Source organism: Acomys russatus, chromosome X, assembly GCF_903995435.1.
Source record: "Acomys russatus chromosome X, mAcoRus1.1, whole genome shotgun sequence".
Classification (NCBI taxonomy): domain Eukaryota; kingdom Metazoa; phylum Chordata; class Mammalia; order Rodentia; family Muridae; genus Acomys; species Acomys russatus.
Genome location: NC_067169.1, coordinates 62,222,464 through 62,243,408, shown reverse-complemented (window position 1 = coordinate 62,243,408; position 20,945 = coordinate 62,222,464). Strand labels below are relative to the sequence as shown.

Genomic DNA, 20,945 nt, shown 5'->3' with positions numbered 1-20,945 from the left:
GAGCTTGATTTCCCCTTTTTTGCTTTATTTGCTTTGTCTGTGATGTATATTACCTAAATTATCTACATTATGTTATTAAGACATCTCTCAATCTTTCATCCCTGCCCCCAAATTCTAACATTCCACCTTCTGATTGCTGTTTTTGTAAACACTGAAAGCTCTTGTTAATCAACTTTCTTTTACTTTGTAGTTTTCTTGACTAGGTAAAATTCAGAGACATTAAAGTTGGCTGTTTAGCAGTACACTATTTAACATTTAGGTATGACAGCTCTGAACTAAGAAGTAGTCCTTGTGTGTTAGTTACTTCATTTCATCTTCTGTTTACTCCAGCTTTTTTTACTTACTAGATTTCTTGTTAGGATTTTTTAGAAATACTACTTTTTTCTGTTGTCAGTGAACTAACTATACCTTTCCTGAATATTTGGATGTTAATAGTTTGTTAGGCCGAATGTAAGATCTGTTATTCGTACCATTACTGAAGTTCTGCTTGAAGTTCTTTTGTAAAATAGTAACAATTACATTCCAGATGCTTTCCCACAACCAACTCCCATGCTAGTTGTTATCATGTAATATGCTATGATAAAAGTAAAGTATAGACCCTCTTCTGTGTGTATTAGGATTAAAGAGAACAGTGAAGCCTTCAATGTCACATAGACTGCATTTGAATTTTGACATTGTCATTACCAGTCTGTATGAAATTAACCAAGAGGTTTAACCACTCTGTGCCTAGTGTTATAAAAAGTGGAGTGACTGACAAAGCATACCGTGTAGGATGCAAGTCCACTGGAAGACATTATAAAACAGTGAAATTAACCAGATGTATTGAGAGTCATTAGGTTCACAGATCTGACTTTCCTCTATGAAGAGGAAAGTAAAGAGCTTTCATGGCTTTTTATCATCTCCAAATAAACTCCGAAGCCTTATAGAAGACATCAGGCCACTGCCTGACACTCATTTCTTTTTCCCTTTTTGTTTCTCACCTTAATGACAGAAAGCTATTTGCTTCACTGTTTGATCCTATACAAACAATGCATGTGTCACTTTCACCAAACTACATTCCCCAATACTCTGCCAATTCATTCAGACCTCAATTAGAAATCTCCCTTATTCCTCTGCAATGGCTTTTCCTCACCTTTTATCTCTGAGTGATACTATTATTTTTAAATTGCGTGTGTCTGCATTCTCACAGCGCTTGGCACAGGTACTTGCCATATTTTTTATGTTGATTAAATGAGGGATCAGCTTCTTGCAGTACACTGCCTTATTAAATGCAACCAGAGTCTAAGTCAGTGTCAGTGGTGTGGGAGAGATGAGGCTAATTACAAAAAATATTTTAAGATGGAATCTAGAATAGTAGCAGATTAGATATGAAGAGAGATTTGGGTGGGAATTATAATGGCTGGTTATAGCTTATGTGATAGAGAAATTATAAGGTAGGAAAACATATGTAGAGCTGTGATAAAGTCTGGTTGCAATGTATCATGCTAGGTTTAAAAAGGAAGTAGATAATAGTAACTTCATTGTATACTTGGAATTTGATAAGAACAGACTTTAAGCATCTTTGCTCTCCAATAGTAACTATGGGTGGTGATTAGATATGTTAATTTGATTCTGTTATTCATTACACAGTGTCTACATATGTCAAATTTTACATTGTACCTCTTCAGTGTAATTTTTATTTGCCAATTAGTTATTGTTAAAAGATTAAGTAGACTATCAAAAAAGAACAAATTAGCACCCAGTTTAAAAGATAGATACACATCTGGTGAAAAGGTCAGAGCAACAACTAAACACTAAAGCCTGTGAACGGGTTGAAACAATTATAGTACATGCTCACCCTGGAAATATTATTGTGAGCACTTTGAAACTTTTTTTGGTGAAAACTCAGAAGATGTGTTCAATAGGAAGACCTGCTTTGTTTCCTGGAGTGATTATCTTATCATTTCCTTAATTAATATTTTTTTTTTATTATTTCATTTCTAATTTCCATACTTTGTAATTACCTGGGTTTTAATTCTGAAGATCAAAGGGATTGCATACCTGTTAACACTTATTTTCTCTTCTTCACTGAGTTCCAGATGTTTCATTTTAAACTTGCTGAGTTTTTTTTTTTCCCTCCTTTATTGTCATTTTGCTATGTATGCTCTCACATCAGTGAATCAAGAGCTGAATAAGTGCTGTGCTTTGTTGATTTAGAAAGCCTTGCCCAAGGAATGTTCTGTCTAGCTTCAGTGACTCTTATGATCAGCTTGTTCATTGTGTCCCTGTAACTAGGAACTCCTATTATGTTCCTTCTCAATTTACTATTTATGAGGCTCAGCAAGGTCCTCTGCTAAGTCCGAAATGCTGTTAATCTTTAATGGCTTCCTCAGGTTTGTCTGGGAGTGGTAGGCAGGAGGGTATTTTATTGTGTCTGGCAGCACTGTTTAATTTTGTTGTTTTCGATTAAGTGAATGTCATCTAATTTTTATATTAATCTTTATAACACAGATTAAGAGTAGCTCCCAAATCAATATCTGTTCTTCATTGTTCTCCCAATTAGGCTGAATATATGGCAATAAGTCAAGTATCTGAGGGAAAACAAATCTTACCATTTGTTTAACATGCCTTGGTTTGCAGAGCTTTGCTTAGGCCTACTGCATCAGTACTTCACAGTAAGAATGAGACTAACAGGTGAGTCAAGTTGTTACCATCTACCAGACTGACTGAGACTGGTCATATGTAACTTTTGCCTCACTCTGTACAGATGTGATCTCTCTCTCTCTCTCTCTCTCTCTCTCTCTCTCTCTCTCTCTCTCTCTCTCTCTCTCTCTCTCTCTCTCTCTCTCGTGCTCTCTGTCTCTCTCTAGCTCTTTACTTTTCTCACTTTAGCACAACATAAAGATGCAGCAGTAGCAGAGGCTTTGCTATGATTCTTTCTTGGGACTTGGAAGCTTATCAGAATCTCCAGGGGTACTTAGTATTTGAAAAGTCCCCCAGGTGTGATTCTGATTTGTTTCCCTCTCCTGCTCCTCCTCCTCCTCCCTTGGAAATCAGTCTCATCTGAAGCTTCTGCATAAACAGACACATTTATTAGCATCTTATTCCTGCATAGTTTAGCTTGTGTGCATATTTACCACATTTACTCTGCATTATCTACATTAACTCTTTCTAATACTGTTAACAACTGAAACCAGTGTCTGCCAGTCACCAAGAGATCTCTACTAGTCTTTGGAAGCCAGCAAAGCAGGAAAGAAAGACTTCATAAACTTGACTTGAGGGCTAGGTGTAGTTCTAGGTTGTTTGTTTGGTTGGTTGGTATTGGGAGCCCTTTGAAAAGGCACTGAGATTAAAGATTTATGTGAAAAACTCTCTTCTCAGTTTTTTTCCAACCTTTTACAATGAAAAGTTTCAAACCTTTGCCAACAATGAGTTTAAAGTGAACACCTGTCATGTCTTCTGCTCAGTTTCTACAATGAACATTGCAGTATACTTGCTTATTCACACATCTTCACAGATATTCACCCCTTGAGCTAGCTATTGATTTATTTATGCCTTCCACAGGAAATGCAGATAACTGTACAACTCACCCTAAGCAATTTGATATGAACCTTATGATCTACAGTTCAGTGTTTTCCATTGTCTTTATATCTATCAATATAACTGTGTCCCATCCTTAAGTACCCATTAGTTGAGTTTGAACAAAGACAATTGTGTATACCCCATGTCCTGTCAACATACATAGGACTCTATTCTCCCTTTTATTTGCCTACCCTCTTCAATTTCTGTAAGTTCCTAGTTAAAAGTAAGAAATTCTTGCCAGTGATTACAGGACAAATAGAATCAATATGTCATGCAATGCAGCAGGTGTCTCTTCTCCATTTCTCCAAGTACTTTTATTTTCAAAGTGTTTATGAGTGCTTCAAAACAGGGGATTAAGAAAAAACTTATCTTTAAACTTTTTAAAAGTTATCTTGGATAGTATTTGGTATAAGTCCTTTATGCCAATTTAATGAAGTATTTTATAGATAGCATTAGCAGTAGTTTAAGAAAAAGGCAGGAGAGTTGAAGTGCAGGCAAGATAAGAAAGTCATTTAAGTATGAATAGAGCAGATTTTTATATTTAAAATGCTTAATCGTTTAGAAGTGTGTACATAACATCACTAAACATAATAGTCTAACCTGCCATTAATTTTGGCATACTGTTTATTCAATAATATTAGCAAAATACAAATTCAGTTCCTTTTTTTTAATGCTCTTGGGTGCTAATCACTTTATTTTTAATTCTATCTGTTATAAATCCCTTATTTGGTGTGTTTAGAGTAATTGAGGATACTTGAATTTATAGCAGAATATTTTAGATATGTCATAAGTGTGAGATCAGTTGCTTACATTTTTTTTTTTTTGAGGACCAGCATATAAGTGTGTTTCTAATAAAATAATTCTGATACCAAAAAAAGCTATGACAAAAGCAAATTGATATTTCCATAATAAAAAGATATAGCAAACATACAGTCATTTGCATATAGTTCCTGAAATATTGCATAGAGGCTTTGTCAGTGTTGGTAAGTCTGTTTCAAGGATGTCACCCTTAGTCCATTAGTTTGGATAATGAGCCCTATAAAGTACATTTATAACTTGTGGCACTGCAAGGAGATGGATTCTAATTTTCATCCTTTTATCTAGACACATTGAAAGAAGGTCAATGGAGGGTTCTATATGATTCATTGTCCCAACACATATCAGATGACAGAGACCTGATAATGTCCGTGCATAAGTGTTTTCCTTATTTGGAAACAGCACTTGAAAGAAATCTTTCCATGATTATCCTTTGAAGTAAAGTGGAAACAGATATTAAAGAAGCTCTATTCTCTTTTCTGTTTAAAACATTATCAAATGTGTGACCAGATAGCTATTCTTGAACAAAAGAGAAAGCAACACTTAACAGAAAAATAAAAAGCCTTTAGTGGCTTTTACAGGCTGTGAATGATACAACATGATATTTAATCAGCTTTCCTTTTCCTCTTAGAACTATTAAGGCTGGGAAAAAAAGAAAGCTGATTTTTCTGAACAAAGGAACAGCATTTATGTTCCTAAATGCAAGTAAAGCTTAGAATTAGGCAATGATGCTTTGCAGGTCTTTTACACTTAGGAGTAATAACAATCAAAATAAATATTTAAGTAGCAGTTTACATGTGTTTACAGTGTAAAGCTGTCAGAATAAGAATCAGAATATATCTCTAGTCCTATGTCCTAAAATGTTGAGTAGTTGGCAATTTTTTAATCTTTACAAGGCTTTAAATTCAAAATCAGCAGTTCATTATTTCATTTTCTCAATTAGTTCATTATTAACATGATCTTTTCTTCTATGCTTATCTTCTTTTAGATGTAAAGCAATGATAGATCAGTTTGGTCAAAGAATAATTTCTAAACATTTCGTTATTGAAGACAGTTACCTTTCTGAGAACACATGTTCCCGTGTGCCATACAGGTAAGGTGCCCTGTACTCGAAGGAAGGGAAAAATTCTGGCCATGTGGTTATATTGAGCATTCTTACAATTCTGTCTTTCAAGTAGCATGTAGAGGTATAACAAACCAAAGGTATGCTCTGTTTCTTACATTCTTCCCTACTTGGTTCTTTTGAGGGGGAGGGGGCTAGCAGATTTTCTTCTCCTTTGCATCAGCTGGAGTTTGTCTATAGGTCATGCATCCTTCTTTCTTGAGCCAAGAGAAGATAAAAGCAGAACTTGACTGGGTTTTGACACTTTTATCCTCACTTAAATCTTTGAGACATGCCTTCTGCTGCTTACATAACAATAAATGAAACTTATCCGTGGAATCTGAATCACTGCTTTCCTCTTTTGTGCATTGCAGGCAAATATCCAGGGCAGTCCTGATTACAGATGGATCTGTACTAAAAACGGATTCAGATCAACAGGTGATTCAGTCCTCTAAATTTTTTTTAGAGTTAAAGCTGTGTATGTTAAGAAATACATGTAAATGGTGAACTTATTAATGCACTCAAACTAAGTAATGTCTATCTTTACATAATATTTTTATGGCAAGAACAGTGAAGGTTCAGTCTTAGCAGATTTTAAGTTTATAATATAATATTTTATAATATAGTATTAGTAACTATAGCCCCTATGCTGTATATTAAATCTCTAAAACTAAGCTTTCATTTAATTACTTGGCGAGCAAGTGCCTTTTACTCAACTCTGGCTTCTGCTCCTAGGAGATATTGATAACTATGATAGCATGTCTCCCTTCAAATACCACATAGCCTAGGGACACAGATGCAGACAAATAGGAAGTGCAGTTCAGTGTGACAAGTATTAGTGGCATATAGTTTAAGGAGATGATAGAGCACTTAATGTTTCACTCATCATATTGTTCTACCATTTTTTGGTTGGTATGTCTGGATCACCCATTAAACCATAGACTTTGTTAATACATATGAGGGTGAGAGGGAGACAGAACTGTGAAAAGAGCAAACAGAGGCAATTCTTTGAAGAAACTAAGTTGTGAAGTATAAAAGATACGAACCAGTCCCTGAAGCGGGATATGGAAGTGAGGAGAGCTGTCTTTTAAAAAGTTGCTATGTATCTTAGCTGTTTGAATGGAGTCAGCAAAGGAGTTGAGATACTCAGGCAAAAAGAGAAAGTAATTTGAAATCCACACAGAAGTCAAAAAGGATCCCAGCAAAGCATTGCCCCTAGAAATGTAGCATGTGGTGAAATAAGAGGATGGATTTGGGACTATATGTAAGTTTGGGAGTTGGTGAATTCTATTCTTTAAATTACAAGTAAAGTCTTCTCCCAAGTATGCGGCTTACAAGCAAGTCAAACCTCAAAGACAGACATATAATCATCACTTCATGAAGTGGCCTGTTCTTTGTACATTTTCTTGAACAGTCTCAATGGTCTAGTCAAGACTAAAGATTATAAATTTACAGGATCATGAATCTGCTCAAGTCCTCCCATCTCTTTCAATCTTAATTCCCATTCTGTTTATTCGTAGATGTCCTTCGGTATCTTCTGATTTTATCATCTCTCCTCTACTCTCTTCCTTTCCTTTGCCATAGATACAATGGTAGGTACTCCTTCTAACATCTTCAGTTCCCATGTTGCCAGGGCCTCCCAATGCAACCACAGAGGAAATTCTCTTTCCCATGTCTGCTTCGTTATTGTATCTGTAGCACTTATGGCCACTTGACAAAACTGCATAACCAAACAGATTGGCCTTCCCACAAAGTCTTGGTAGTATCAGCATCATTCAGGTGAATCTTGATCACATTACAAATTCTTCCCCTGGCTTTTGATCACTTGTTCATTCACCTTGGTGACTAGCTATTACCGGTCTTCACGTTCTAACCCCCTCTGATCATTTTCTTGTTTCTTTTGGTAAAGTAGATACCCACCATGCACAAAGGAACTTGAATTTCAACCCACCACTCACAATATAATATACCATTTCAAGAATGACTGGGGAGTCTGTCTCTCCCTTGTCCATAGGTAACCTCCTTCATAGGTGCCTTCGATACATGTGTGAATGCTCATGTGAGCACACATACATAAAACTGACTTCTTGCATACACACATACAGACACATTCACTGAGTTTTAACAATAAGAAACAATCAAACAAACAAAAACCAATCAGATCTCTTAACTTTGACTCTATCTTTGCTGGATACTTAGCCTCTCCCTTTGTTTTAATAGTATTTTCTATTAAATTGTTGCTGCCTCCAGCTCCTGAATGCTTAGTCATTTCTAAACCACAATCTGACTTCTGCCCTACACTTCTACTACAATTTATCTTACTGAATATATGAAAAACCATGATATTGAGGGTCAGGAGACATTTTTTGTTTTCAACAAGAACTTTTCTGATGGTTTTGACAATATGTTTTCTCCTTGTCTTGAACTCCTTTCTTTTCCATGCCCTGTGCCCTCCTCATAACCCTGACTGTTTCTTCTCTGCCTTTCTGAAACTCTTTCTTTTATCCCATCCTTTAATATCAAAATTCTCCCTTTATCCAACTTCTTCATCCTTCTCTCAGCACACACAACAAATGGCTTCATGTATTCCCACAGTATCAACTCCACAGAAATTCTGGAGACTACTTCCTGAAGGCCCAGAGGTGCAGAGTCATATGCCAAACTTGTGTTGGGTCTCTGTCAAGAGACCGTCTTAAAGCTGAAGCCACCATCCTCTGTTCTCCTACTACTTGTCAACTAGTGTTAACTGACACTGAGAACAAGGATGATATTTTTCTAGCCATCCAAACTTCCTTTTCTCTGACATCTCCTTAACCTTTGGGTCCTATTCATTTATTCATAAAATGTATCTTAGTTCTTCACTACCTCATGGTTATTCTGGCTGTTTCCATGTATATTATCTCTACCTTCTAGCTGGTCTCCCTTCTTCAGATCTATCCTCTGCATAGCTGACAAAGTTACAGTCCTTTATTTCCTCCAGCCCCTTCCTCCCTTCCTCTCTCTTCCTGTCTCTCTTCCCACTTCTCTTTATGGCTTCATTGTGAACTGCAGGTAAAACTAAGAAGCTTTAGAGAACAGAGAAAACCAGGTAGACAGTGCAGACAGACTTCAAGGTGATATTAGAGGGGTAAGGAGATTCTCCCTTAATGTTTTCTCTGTGACACTTGAGACAGTCAAGGCTCAGTGTTCAGGTGAGGGAGGTGCTCCAGGAGAACAATACTGAATGTATCTCAGTAATAAATCATGATAATTACAGGAGCCAAAAGAAATTCTTCTATGTTGGTAGAGTAATTAAAGGAACATTTTCAATTATGGTCATATTTTTAGTCCTAGTCATTTCATTATTTCACAGTGTTCAGTGTCTTGGTGCTTTCTCTTTCTTTGATGCTAAAGTACATTTTCGGTCCTTAATAGCAGCAGATGGAGTTAAGAGGAACATGGAGACCCGTTTTTCAGCTATCTATCTTAAGACCAAAACTAGATGGCAAATAGGAGAGTCATTGCTATAAAAACAATTTCTTTTTAAAAAATGTTTTGTAGTCGCTTCCTCTTTAGGGTATGAGTATGGCCTTCCTAGCCAAAACATAAGCACAGCACAACTAGGGAAACGTGAAAATGAGGCTTTCTCTTTCACTAACATTTCCTTTAAGAGGATATATTGCTCTCATTAAGGTTTCAATTGAGGAATAACACTGAAGCCTTCGCTCTAGAGAGAAATATTGGTCAGATGGTCATATAAAGCATTTAATATATGAGCCATATAACATAAGTAACAGTAATATTATAATTGTATTCCTTTGTGAATAGTATGTGATGAGTAGTACAGATGAAATCAGTATTAAAATTTGGAATTATTCATGGTTGGTCAGAATCACATAAACATAATGAATAATGAAGAAATTGGATATTGAGACATGTATGGCATGTTTTATATTTTATTCCCAAGTGAAATCATTATAAGCCAAATATTTTCAAATATCAAAGGATATTTGTGAAGTTGGAAGTGAGCTCTATACAGATAAAAGAATAAAAGAAAGCTAACAGTTACTTCTGTTACTTGTCCTGGTTTTCAGGTCTCCATTTTGACAGTGCCAGCGGAAGAACCAGGAAGTTTTGCTATTCGAGTCATTGAGTTATGCTCTTCAACAATGACATGCATGAAAGGCACATGTAAGCACAGTACTTGTTCTCTCTCTCCCTCCCTCTGCCCCCCTCTCTCTCTCCTCCTTTTCAAACTTTTAATTAGTTATTAAAGTTTTTACTGATATATAATGGAAAATACATATTAGATAATAGACATTTCTGATACATATGTACATTGTACAGTGTATTATTTAATGTTGGCAAGGTTCTATGTAGAAAACCTTGTAATCTGTAAACATTGACTAACTCCAGCTTTTTCCAATGTGGATACCTTTTATTGTTGTGTCTCATCTGATTGTTCTAGCCAGGAATTCTAATAATATGGTGAATAGAAACAATGAATGTGGATGTGTATCTCTTTAAAGATATACCTCTATCCCATTTTTATCATACTGGGAATTGAACATATAGCCTCATGTGTGCTATGTGATCTAGAACACAGTTTCTTTGCTTATTTGCCAAAAATGAACATCAAGAGTGATAACAGTATGGAATTAATTTGACATTAATCTTAATAGTGATCTTTACAGTGTTTAACATTTACCTAGTACCCTAGGAGAAATGGGTTTCCCTTGTGTGTTTCACTCCCTCTAGTTAGGTGCGAGTTCAAGTATCCAGAACAAAGCAACATAGCAAAATAGTGCCACCATCTGGGAAACCAGTGACATATATATCAACACATAGTTCAGTTTTCCATCTGGGATATTTATTTTTAGATCACTGTGATGTATAAATGTTTTACATGGTCATGACATTTGACCAATTTTTTTTTTGGTATGTCTCAGTAAATACAGATTAGAAAGAGCTGTGACATCTGTCTTTCTGGGTCTTGGTTACTTCACTCATTATGATCTTTTCTAGTTCCATCCATTTACCTGGAGAGTTCATGATTTCATTTTTATTTACAGCTGAATAGTATTCCATAGTGTACATGTACCACATTTTTATTGTCAGTTAAAGGACATTTAGGAATTTTTCCTTTTCTAGATATTTTAAATAGAAAAGCAATGAACTTTATTAACCATGTTTATCTTGAGTAGGATGCCATGTCCTTTGGACATATATAAAGAAGTGATATACCTAGATCATGTGATAGATATATTTATAATGTTTGTGGGATTCTCCATACTGATTGTCACAGGGCCTGGGCCACTTTGCAATCTCACTAACAGTGAGTAAGTGTTCATTTTTCCCACATTCCCTTCGTTATTTGTTTTTCGTTATTCCATTGATCTTTGCATTGTGACCAAGGTACGGCAAAACCTCAAAGTTGTTTTGATTTCTATTTTCCTGATTGCTAAATTTCCGAAATGCAGTGAACATTTTTCTGAGATATTTCTCATTCATTTTTTTTCTTCTTTTGAGAACACTGTCCAGATCCTAAGCCATTTTCAAACTTTTCTTTAACTCTGATTTCTGAGTTCTTTATATCCTGGCTATTAATACTCTGTCAGATGTAAGGCTGGCAGATATTCTCTTCCACTTTCTGGGCTTCTGAATGTTTATAATGCATTTAACATAATGCCTCTCAACAACAAAGCTTATATTAAATGGCATTTGCTATCAACATATTCAAAGTACATTAGACTATGGATTCTAGTATAGCAAAAATATTATATATTTTACTTCTTTTAATTTTTAAGAACCATGTATTTCCCCTCCCCAGCTCCTCCCACCTCTCTACCCCACCAACTTCATATTCTCTCTTTCCTCTTAAAAAATATAAATCATAACAATCAAACAAATGACCATTAAGAAAAAATATCACAAACCGAACGAAATGGGGGGAAGTTGCTTTTTGGTCTTCCCAGCTACTCCTGGTTATGGAACATACTCTTAAGTATGGTTGATAAACCCAGTGACACTCTATTGGAGTAATTAAGGTATTAATTACAAATAGCTTCTTGGTTAGGGGTGGGACTTTGAGTGGACTTCTCCTTTTTAGTGCTGGGATTTTTGTCTGACTTGAATATATGTGGGTCTATGTGTGCTGCCACAGTCTTTGTGAGTTTGTATGTGCATAATTCCTGTTGTGTCTAGAAGACATTATTTCCTAGTAGTCATCCATCACCCCTGAGGGTTGTGATCTTTCTGTCTCATCTTCCACGTAGATTCAGGTAGCTTGTATCTGGCATTTCCACCTAGTAGGATCCTTTTATCTCTTCTATCCTTCTCCACCCTTATTAATCCCCTAACAATAGATAAGAGAGGAGAAAGGGGAAAAAAGAGAGGAAAAAGGGATAGAGGGGAAGGAGGGCAGAGTTGTCATTAGACTACTTCCTGCCTTGAGTTCCTTGGTACAAGTTTGATCTTCACTATCAGGATATCTGATTTCTTCCCATTTCGTTGTGCACAACAACTATTTGACTAAAAGCATTCAACCACCAACCAGCCAACGACAGTGATTTGTCAGGTCTCTAGCATTTATATATCCTCTGAACAGTTCCCAGAATGCCAAATGTCACATGCTCACAAAAACTACCTGCAATTGGCAAAACCACACCCCATGCAGAGCTTGAGGCAAATCATACTTGGCTGCTGTGAAACAGCCCTATATTCCCCACCTGAGATTAAAATGAAAAGATAGTCCTATAGCATTTCTGTATTTTTGAAAGAAACCAAAATTGCAAAATTCTCACTACCGATTCCTTAGCCTTGAGGGAACGGATTTGATGAAGACGTCCCATTTAGGACTGAGTTCCAAAGGGTCTCATTTTCTGTCCATTTTCCAGTTGTGGGTCTCTATTAGCACCCATCTACTTTAAGAAGAATCTTCTCAGATAAGGATTGAGCAATAAATTAATCTATAAGTATATCAATATATTAGAAATTATTTTCTTACTATGTTCCTTTAGCAAAATAATAGAGTATGTTTTCCCCTAGACTCATGACCAGTCTAGTCTAGGGTTCTTGTTCACTTTAGCAATGTCAAGTGTGGTTTCCATCTCATGGGTAGACTTAAAATCTAATTTAGAAAAAAAAGTGGTTGCTCACTCCCGCAACATTTATGTCACTATAGCACCAGTATATCTTGCAGTCAAGTCTCTAATGTAAGCCACAGGGTTTGTAGATGGGTGATATTGGTGATTACTTTTCTCCTCCAATACATTACAGAGTACCTTTTAGCACCATGAATGTTGATCAGTTAGGGTGCAACTTCTAGTAGGGCACCAGTTGAACATCTTACTGTTCAATGACATAGGTGTTATCCTCAGAAATAGAACTTTGCCATCAGGTTCTGGAGAACAAACAATAACCTTGGCAATAAGCTTTGATGTTTGGTGGGGGTCTTTGTGGAACCCCTTTGGACAACAATTTAGTAGGATGTAATCATTCCTGTAATTTTGAGGTTACAGGAGTATCTAGTTGGGATACTGTCTCCTCCATTATTTTAGGAAGTTGTCCTTGCCCATATTCCTTCTTTTACTCTGCTCTCCCATCCCCCTCTCCATTTACCCTCCTGTTCTAGTTTCTCCTTGATCTCTCCACAACACTACCTTTTCCTCTTTGGTAGATTCCTTCCTATCCCCTTGTCCCTTATCTAATGGCTCTGGTCATTTTGTCTTGCTCCTTTATGCCATTGTCTATATGATTCCTTAGGATTAGAGGGACCTTGACAACTATTTAAATCCTTTATCCTTCATATTATAGCTCAGATGTTACTCAGATTTCTTTTAGTGGCTCATTCATGCAGTGAGGCTTCTGCACCATTGCTTAGAAAGAGCCCTGTATTTTCCTCTAGATTAACAATTTCATATTATTTACTACTTAGTCCATATAGTAGTATCAGATGATATATATTAAGTACCAAGTATACACTTGTACTATGATCTACTGTACTTTTTTTTCCAACTTAAAACTCTAAGATGATACAGCTTATTGTGTACTTTCTTATTTTTAGATAAATAACTGAGACACCAAAAAAAAAAAAAAAAAAAAAAAAATGCTCTTGAGTAACACGAAGGATAAGTAGAATTTGATCCTAGAATTGAAACAACACTTTAAGGCTTACATTTTAATCATTAGTCTATACTGCTTCTCAGAGCATTTCTCCATGACCATAGATGGAATTTTATTCCTCAAAGTGAAAAGCACAGGGTTATAGCTTACGTCTCTATATATTACTTAAGCACATAATTGCTCATGCTTAGCCCCATTAAAAATTAAAATAAATATAGATTTTAAGTACTTTTATTGAAAAGTAATAACATCATGTGATAATGGGCTTGTTAATTACCTTTATTATGTCATTATAATGTAGTAATCATGTATCAATCTTGTTTTTAAAATGACATTTTCTAAGTGAAGTTCTAACCTAAAGTTTCTGAGTAGTGTATTCATTAGATTTAACAAATGGGAACTGTGTCTTCATAAGTAATGAAGCTGAAAAAACTATTTAAACAAGTTATTTTAATTTTATATACCTGAAATTGCAGGGATGGAATTCTCACATGACTTCATAGGAAATGTAATGAGAACACTGGTATGATAGAATGAACTTGGTCCAAGGGTCTACATAATTACCTCAATTTGGTTATTTTACTTTGGTTCAGTTTCTTATTTTACTGTCTTGCTTCTTCCCTAGAAGTTTCTGCTGTTTAAAGTTTTATTTAAAGTGGTGTGTGTGTGTGTGTGTGTGTGTGTGTGTGTGTGTGTGTGTGTGTGTGTGTGTGTGTGTGTTGCTAGGAATGCATATGCTAAACAATTGACCTACCCCCTAGGCACATCCAATCCTCTAGGAATTAGCCTAAATGATTTTTAAAGAAACCAAGCTGCACACGCCTCCAGAATTTGCGTGTAAGGAAGAAGTGTCATGCAGACACTTTTGGTAATGTATGACAGTATTTTAAGCAAACTGGCCAAGATCATTTGGCTTCTGAAGGCCTTGCTTACCTTACTTGTTTCTGCCTGATAAAATTCTATCTTTGGTTTTTATTATAGCTTAATCACTTTATATCAATATAATACCAGGAATGAAGACAAATGCACTGGCTGTTTTCTCTTGTTTCTAGCCTGAAAGAGATAAATTCATTACCTATCCTTTGCCTTGTCCCAGAGAAAAAGAAATATTCTTGGTCATTTTAAATCTTTTTCTTCATTCACTATACAGAACATGTTGTAAGTTAATAGTTAGAGTTAATGTTTGATATAATATATAGCAAGACCTAAGAAAGATATTGATAGAGAACCTGGCATATTTATCACTTACTTACTATTGCTTAATTAATATTTGGCTTCTGCCTTTTCTTCCTTTTCTTATACTTTAAGTCTGTTCACAGACATTCAGGAACAATTTGTAATTCAGACATTAAAACGTCTTTAATGGCATGTTTTCCTGTTGCTCCCTGATTTAAGTGTCATTAATGTCACATATAGTTTCAAATTGTTCCCTTCTGAACTTGTCTTCTAAATTAGAATTAGTGTGATAATATCACAGAAGACATCCTTGTGTCTGTTCCTGATGTCTTCATCCCTTTTCTTCTTGTATTTCAAGACAGAAAAAAAAAAAAAAAAGGCAAATAGACCATGTTTTTATTTTATGCTTCCAAACCTGCTCCACCTCATTTATTTTTCTCATATTTGCTCCCTGATGATGAACATATTATTCATTCAGACTTTTTCAGACTTTTTCAAACTACGGTTCAACTTTTTTGAGGGTTTCTTCTTTTCTCCTAAAACTTCGAATCATGGATACAATAAAACATGTTCCTAAAACTTGCATCATAATTATCTCCTCAGTTTAATTCAGAAACGTAATTTAAGCCTTCCTCTTGTCAAGCCCCCAGGAAAATGCTAAATAGGACTATGTGATGTTTAAAGATCCCACATTTTGTATTATCTCTTCTGGATTTCCCAGATTTATGCTAAATATGGTGAACTGTGAGTGATAATCCAGGTTACTTGTCATGTATAGATATCAAAAAGTAAAAATGATTCTACACGTTGTGGAAATGTATGTATTTTCAGATATTTAACTATAAGTGGATTTTGAGGTGACTCATTTTCCCTGTGCACACTTATTTTAGATCAGTAGAAAAACACATTTCTCACTGATAGCATTATGTATATTATAATCAGTAGTACCAGGTAAGTGGAACCAAGCACATGTACTTGTTCTAAGAACAGGATGATGGAATCCTGAGTGAAACTCATCATTCTTTTTATTGGAAGAATCACCTGACAGGTGTTGGCAAGCACTGTAACTAATACAGTTTTAACTGAGTAAATTAAATATAATCCAAATAAATTCCAGGGAGACTGACTGTATCCATTCCTCACAGGAAATAAAGTGAAATTTATAGGACGTAAATAATGTGAACTTTGGTGATTTAAGGTATGGTTGTTAAAGAAATACATTGTAAATATGCCTGAGATTACCCAAGAGCAAATTAACTTGTTTTTAAGATGCACTTAATACAGAATTATGACTTTTATCATAAAGATGGCTCAAGGTTTATGGGTTCAAAGATTTTGAGATGTTAAAAATTATTCAAGTTAGGTTGTTCTTGTAACATATGTTTGATACAAGCTTACTACTTTCAGAAAGATGCTGAGAAATCTTTACTTTTGAGGTAGCCCTTTTTAAATTTTTGTCAGTAATTATATTTTAATAATAAAATGTGGTATTATGATCTGTATACATTGTTAAAAGTATGGTTGAACCTATTAACATACCTATCACTGCACATATATATTCATATACATATGTGTGTATGTATCTTGTGATGAGAACATTGAAAAATGTGTTGTTCAGGCTGTTAGTTTCTGGTGACCTTAATGTAAACTATCACTAAATTTATCATTCTTTTCCAACCAAAACTTTGCACACTTTGATCATTGTGTCTTTTTCCTCTTTGTAGAGGAATTTTAATCAAGCAACACAGCTACTTTGGCAAGGGGTCACATTCAAAGACCTAGGTCTGTGTGATCTGACTGGAATACATACACACAATTTTAATCCCAAACAATGACATCTAATTGAGGGACAAAATGACTAAGGAATCAGAGAAAGATTTGACAAAATGAGTCAGAGATAGAATATGCCCAGTGAGGGGGCAGAGGATAAAAGAGATGGAGGAGGCAGACTACTTAAGAGCAGTGCAGAGAGAGAGAGTGGGACAGACAGTACAGGAGAGGGAGTTCAGTTCCTGCAGTCAGTACAGATCAGTTTGGTGCAGTTCAGTTAGTGAAGTTCAGAGGCTGTTTTTCCAAGCAGAGGAATGCTATGAGAAACTGGGGGAAGCCAGTTTGAATCAGTCAGATTGTAGAGGAATTTTGAGCCAGATCAACTGAGTTGAAGCAGCAAGCCAGAATTCAGAAATAGCTGGAAATGGTGAGCTTATTCAGCAGTATGTCTTGGAGGCTAGAAACTAAAGCCTTCAAAGTCCAGGTTTACAGGAGATTAGATCATAAGGAGGAGAGACGCTTCCATGCCTAGGCCTAGGGATTTTTAGATAGAAATGCTCAATAATATAAAATAAAAAAAAAAAAAAGAAAGCAAAATCAAAAACAAAATGCTCTAGGCTCAGCCGAGTCATATATTCATAAAGCTGTCAGCTCTTCCCCTCATCTGTGGAAATAAAAACATTTACATTTCTTCTAGTGTTTCTACAATACTGACTTTTTGTTTTGTTTTGTTTTTTCGAGACAGGGTCTCTCTGTGTTAGCCCTGGCTGCCCTGTACTCGCATTGTAGCCCAGATTGGCCTCGAACTCAGAACGATTCACCTGTCTCTGCCTCCCGAGTGTTGGGATTAAAGGCATGCGCCACCACGACCGGCATACAAAGACCTTTAAAAGGTTGTGGTGTGTATGTTTGTGTGTGTGTGTGTGTGTATGTGTAGCTGGGGAGAGAATTGGTATATAAATAAACCATATTTATATTACATGAATTGAAATACCATTGTATCCCATAAATATATAAAATTATTATGTATTAATCACATATGCAAAGCCAGGCTGAAGAAAATGGAAATGCTATCTGTTTTGGTTTGATCATTACATATTACGTACATGTTTTATTGAATTGTTGTACTATTCCACATAAATATGTAAAATTAAACTAACTTTTAAAATTTTTTTTATTAATTTATTCTTGTTATATCTCAATGGTTATCCCATCCCTTGTATCCTCCCATTCTTCCCTCCCTCCCATTTTCCCCTTATTCCCCTCCGCTATGACTGTTCCTGAGGGGGGTTTCCTCCCCCTGTATATGCTCATAGGGTTTCAGGTCTCTTCTCGGTAACCTGCTGTCCTTCCTCTGAGTGCCACCAGGTCTCCCCCTCCAGGGGACATGGTCAAATGTGAGGCACCAGAGTATGTGAGAAAGTCATATCCCACTCTCCACTCAAATGTGGAGACTGTTCTGACCATTGGCTAGATCTGGGTAGGGGTTTAAAGTTTACCGCCTGTACTGTCCTTGGCTGGTGCCTTAGTTTGAGCGGGACCCCTGGGCCCAAATCTGCCTATCATATTGTTCTATTCTGGGTTTCTAGGACCCTCTGGATCCTTCTACTTTGCCATTCTCCCATGCTTCTCTCATCTAGAGTCCCAATAGGATGTCCTCCCCTCTGTCCCAGTTCTGTGGTAAGTGAAGTCTTTCATGGGACATGCCCCTTGGGCTAGTATGCATATATAAGTGAGTATATACCATTTGAGTCTTTCTGCTTCTGGGTTAACTCACTCATTATGATCATTTCTAGCTCAATCCATTTGTCCACAAATTTCGGGCATTCCTTGTTTTTAATAGCTGAATAGTAGTCCATAGTGTATATGTACCACAGTTTCTTTATCCATTCTTCTGCTGAGGGACACTTAGGCTGTTTGCATGTTCTGGCTATTATGAATAAGGCTGCTATGAACATGGTTGAGCAAATTTTCTTGTTGTGTGCTGGAGCATCTTCTGGGTATATTCTAAGGAGTGGAATAGCTGGGTCTTGAGGAAGCCCTATTCCCAGTTCTCTGAGATAGCACCAGATAGATTTCCAAAGTGGCTGTACTAGTTTGCATTCCCACTAGCAATGAAGGAGTGTTCCTCTCTCCCCACATCCTCGCCAGCATGTGGTGTCGCATGACTTTTTGATCTTAGCCATTCTGATGGGTGTAAGATGGAATCTCAGAGTTGTTTTGATTTGCATTTCCCTGATGACTAAGGAGGTTGAGCATTCCTTTAAGTGTTTCTCAGCCATTTGATACTCCTCTGTTGAGAATTCTCTGTTAAGTTCCAAGCCCCATTTTGCAATTTGGTTGTTTGGTTTTGTGGTGTTTAATTTCTTGAGTTCTTTATATATTTTGGATATTAAACCTTTGTCAGATGAAGGGTTGGTGAAGATCTTTTCCCAGTCTGTAGGCTGTCGCTTTGTTCTACTGACAGTGTCTCCTGCCTTACAGAAGCTTCTCAGCCTCATGAGGTCCCATTTATTAATGGTTGACATTAAGGCCTGGGTCGTTGGTGTTCTGTTCAGGAAGTTGTCTCCTGTGCCAATATGTTCCAGGCTCTTCCCCACTTTTTCCTCTAAGTGACTTAGTGTCTCTGGTTTTATGTTGAGGTCTTTAATCCACTTGGATTTGAGTTTTGTGCAAGGTGACAAATATGGATCCAGTTGCATTTTTTTACACATAGACCTCCAGTTAGACCAGCACCATTTGTTGAAGATGCTATCCTTTTTCCATTGAATGGATTTGGCTTCTTTGTCAAAAATCAAGTGACCATATGTGTGTGGATTCATATCTGGGTCTTCGATTCGATTCCACTGATCAACCAGCCTGATGCTGTGCCAGTACCATGCTGATTTAATTACTATTGCTTTATAGTACAGTTTGAGATCAGGTATGGAGATTACTCCAGAGGATCTTTTATTGTACAAGATTGTTTTTAGCTATTCTGGGTTTTTTGTTTTTCCATATGAAGTTCAGAATTGAACTTTCAAAGCAATCTACAGATTCAATGCAATCACTATCAAAATACTTAAACCAACTTTTATAAAATATGCTTATAGCAGACTTACCTCCTAAGGAAACTAGAGATCCCTTCATTCAAAATAAAAATGTTTTAGAAGGGAATCTCATAAAGAAAGGTTGACCACTGCTTGGAAATGTCATTTTCAGATATAGTCTTCAGTCTCTAGTCCTTTAGTCAGCACACTCTACTGTGAACTGGTCTCCTCAGGTACTTTCTTCTAGAACCAAAACTTTGTTTTAACAATCTTTGATTACCCTTTTAGCAGGTATCTCACATTTCCTTACTGTGCTATATTATAATTTGCAGGTATCAGGGTCATTATTTATTATAGTCCATTGTAATTCAACAGAGCCCTTGAAAGCTTCAGAGGATTTAAGCCTCTTTGCTCTATGCTAAGTGATCCTCTGTCATGCATTCCTCATTTCTTGTGTCTTCCTTCTTTCCCTTTGTTGAACTGTTTTTCCACACCTGCTAGAATGCTCTTTCTGACAGCATAATGTACTTAAAACAAAAATATAACATTTAGAAGTGAAAATTCTCCCAATATAAAACCAGGAAAAGCTACACAAAACCTATTTGGAACACCGAAATCTCTCACAAGATATTTTATTTTCCAGTCATTATCTGCAGAGGGTCAGAAAGCAAGATAAGTATGCTTTCCTATAATACCTGTAATATTAGCATAAATAAGTCCTTAATGAGGGATGGGGTGGTAAATGTTGTAATATCTTTGGTGCTATAAAAGAATGAGAGGAATACAGGTAGCCTTTCTTCCTGGTTTTTGACTACGTGCAGAAAACCCTTTGGATAAGTGAGATATTACTATATTGGCAGTGAAAACAGAGACCAGTATTTATTAAGTTGTCCATTCCATCTAATAATGCAGTCCTTTGCTGAGCAGCCCTGGATTAGGTAATGTATCATTTGTAAAGGAGTAATGTTACATATTTTAAAATCTTTATATTAACTCAAATTCTTGTTCCCTTTGTTGATTTGGTTTTATGCCATTGGGATTGGTAGGAATTTGATAATGTGTTTTGTAAAACTAAACAAATTGTATTATATACTAAATGAAGGGTTATTTTTCTAAAATCACTTATGAATGAACAAATATCATCTCTGTAACCTTTCCATTTGACATTCAAGTTCATGGTTTTTTTAAAGTTGTTATTCATAAGCTGTGCAGTTTACAGTCCTTTTCCATACATAATAATCAGGCAGTACCAGCTGCTTCATTTTGGGATTTTATGTTACAGGAAGTTATTTACCTGTGATATGATTATAGATTTGTGAATATAGTATAATAATGAATAATCTATAGTTTTATATATGATCTTGTTTTTATACTCCTTTCTACTTTTA

General features: G+C 36.0%; 1 protein-coding gene across 1 annotated transcript in view; it reads left to right on the top strand.

The window, feature by feature from the left end:
- The window catches only part of Chm (CHM Rab escort protein), a 159,960-nt gene that overhangs the window by 121,883 nt on the left and 17,132 nt on the right, over positions 1-20,945 (top strand). Inside the window, exons 10-12 of the mRNA XM_051142168.1 lie at positions 5,366-5,470; positions 5,854-5,917; positions 9,553-9,649. Of these exons, the coding sequence (XP_050998125.1) occupies positions 5,366-5,470; positions 5,854-5,917; positions 9,553-9,649 (266 nt within the window). The remainder of the gene's footprint in view (positions 1-5,365; positions 5,471-5,853; positions 5,918-9,552; positions 9,650-20,945) is intronic.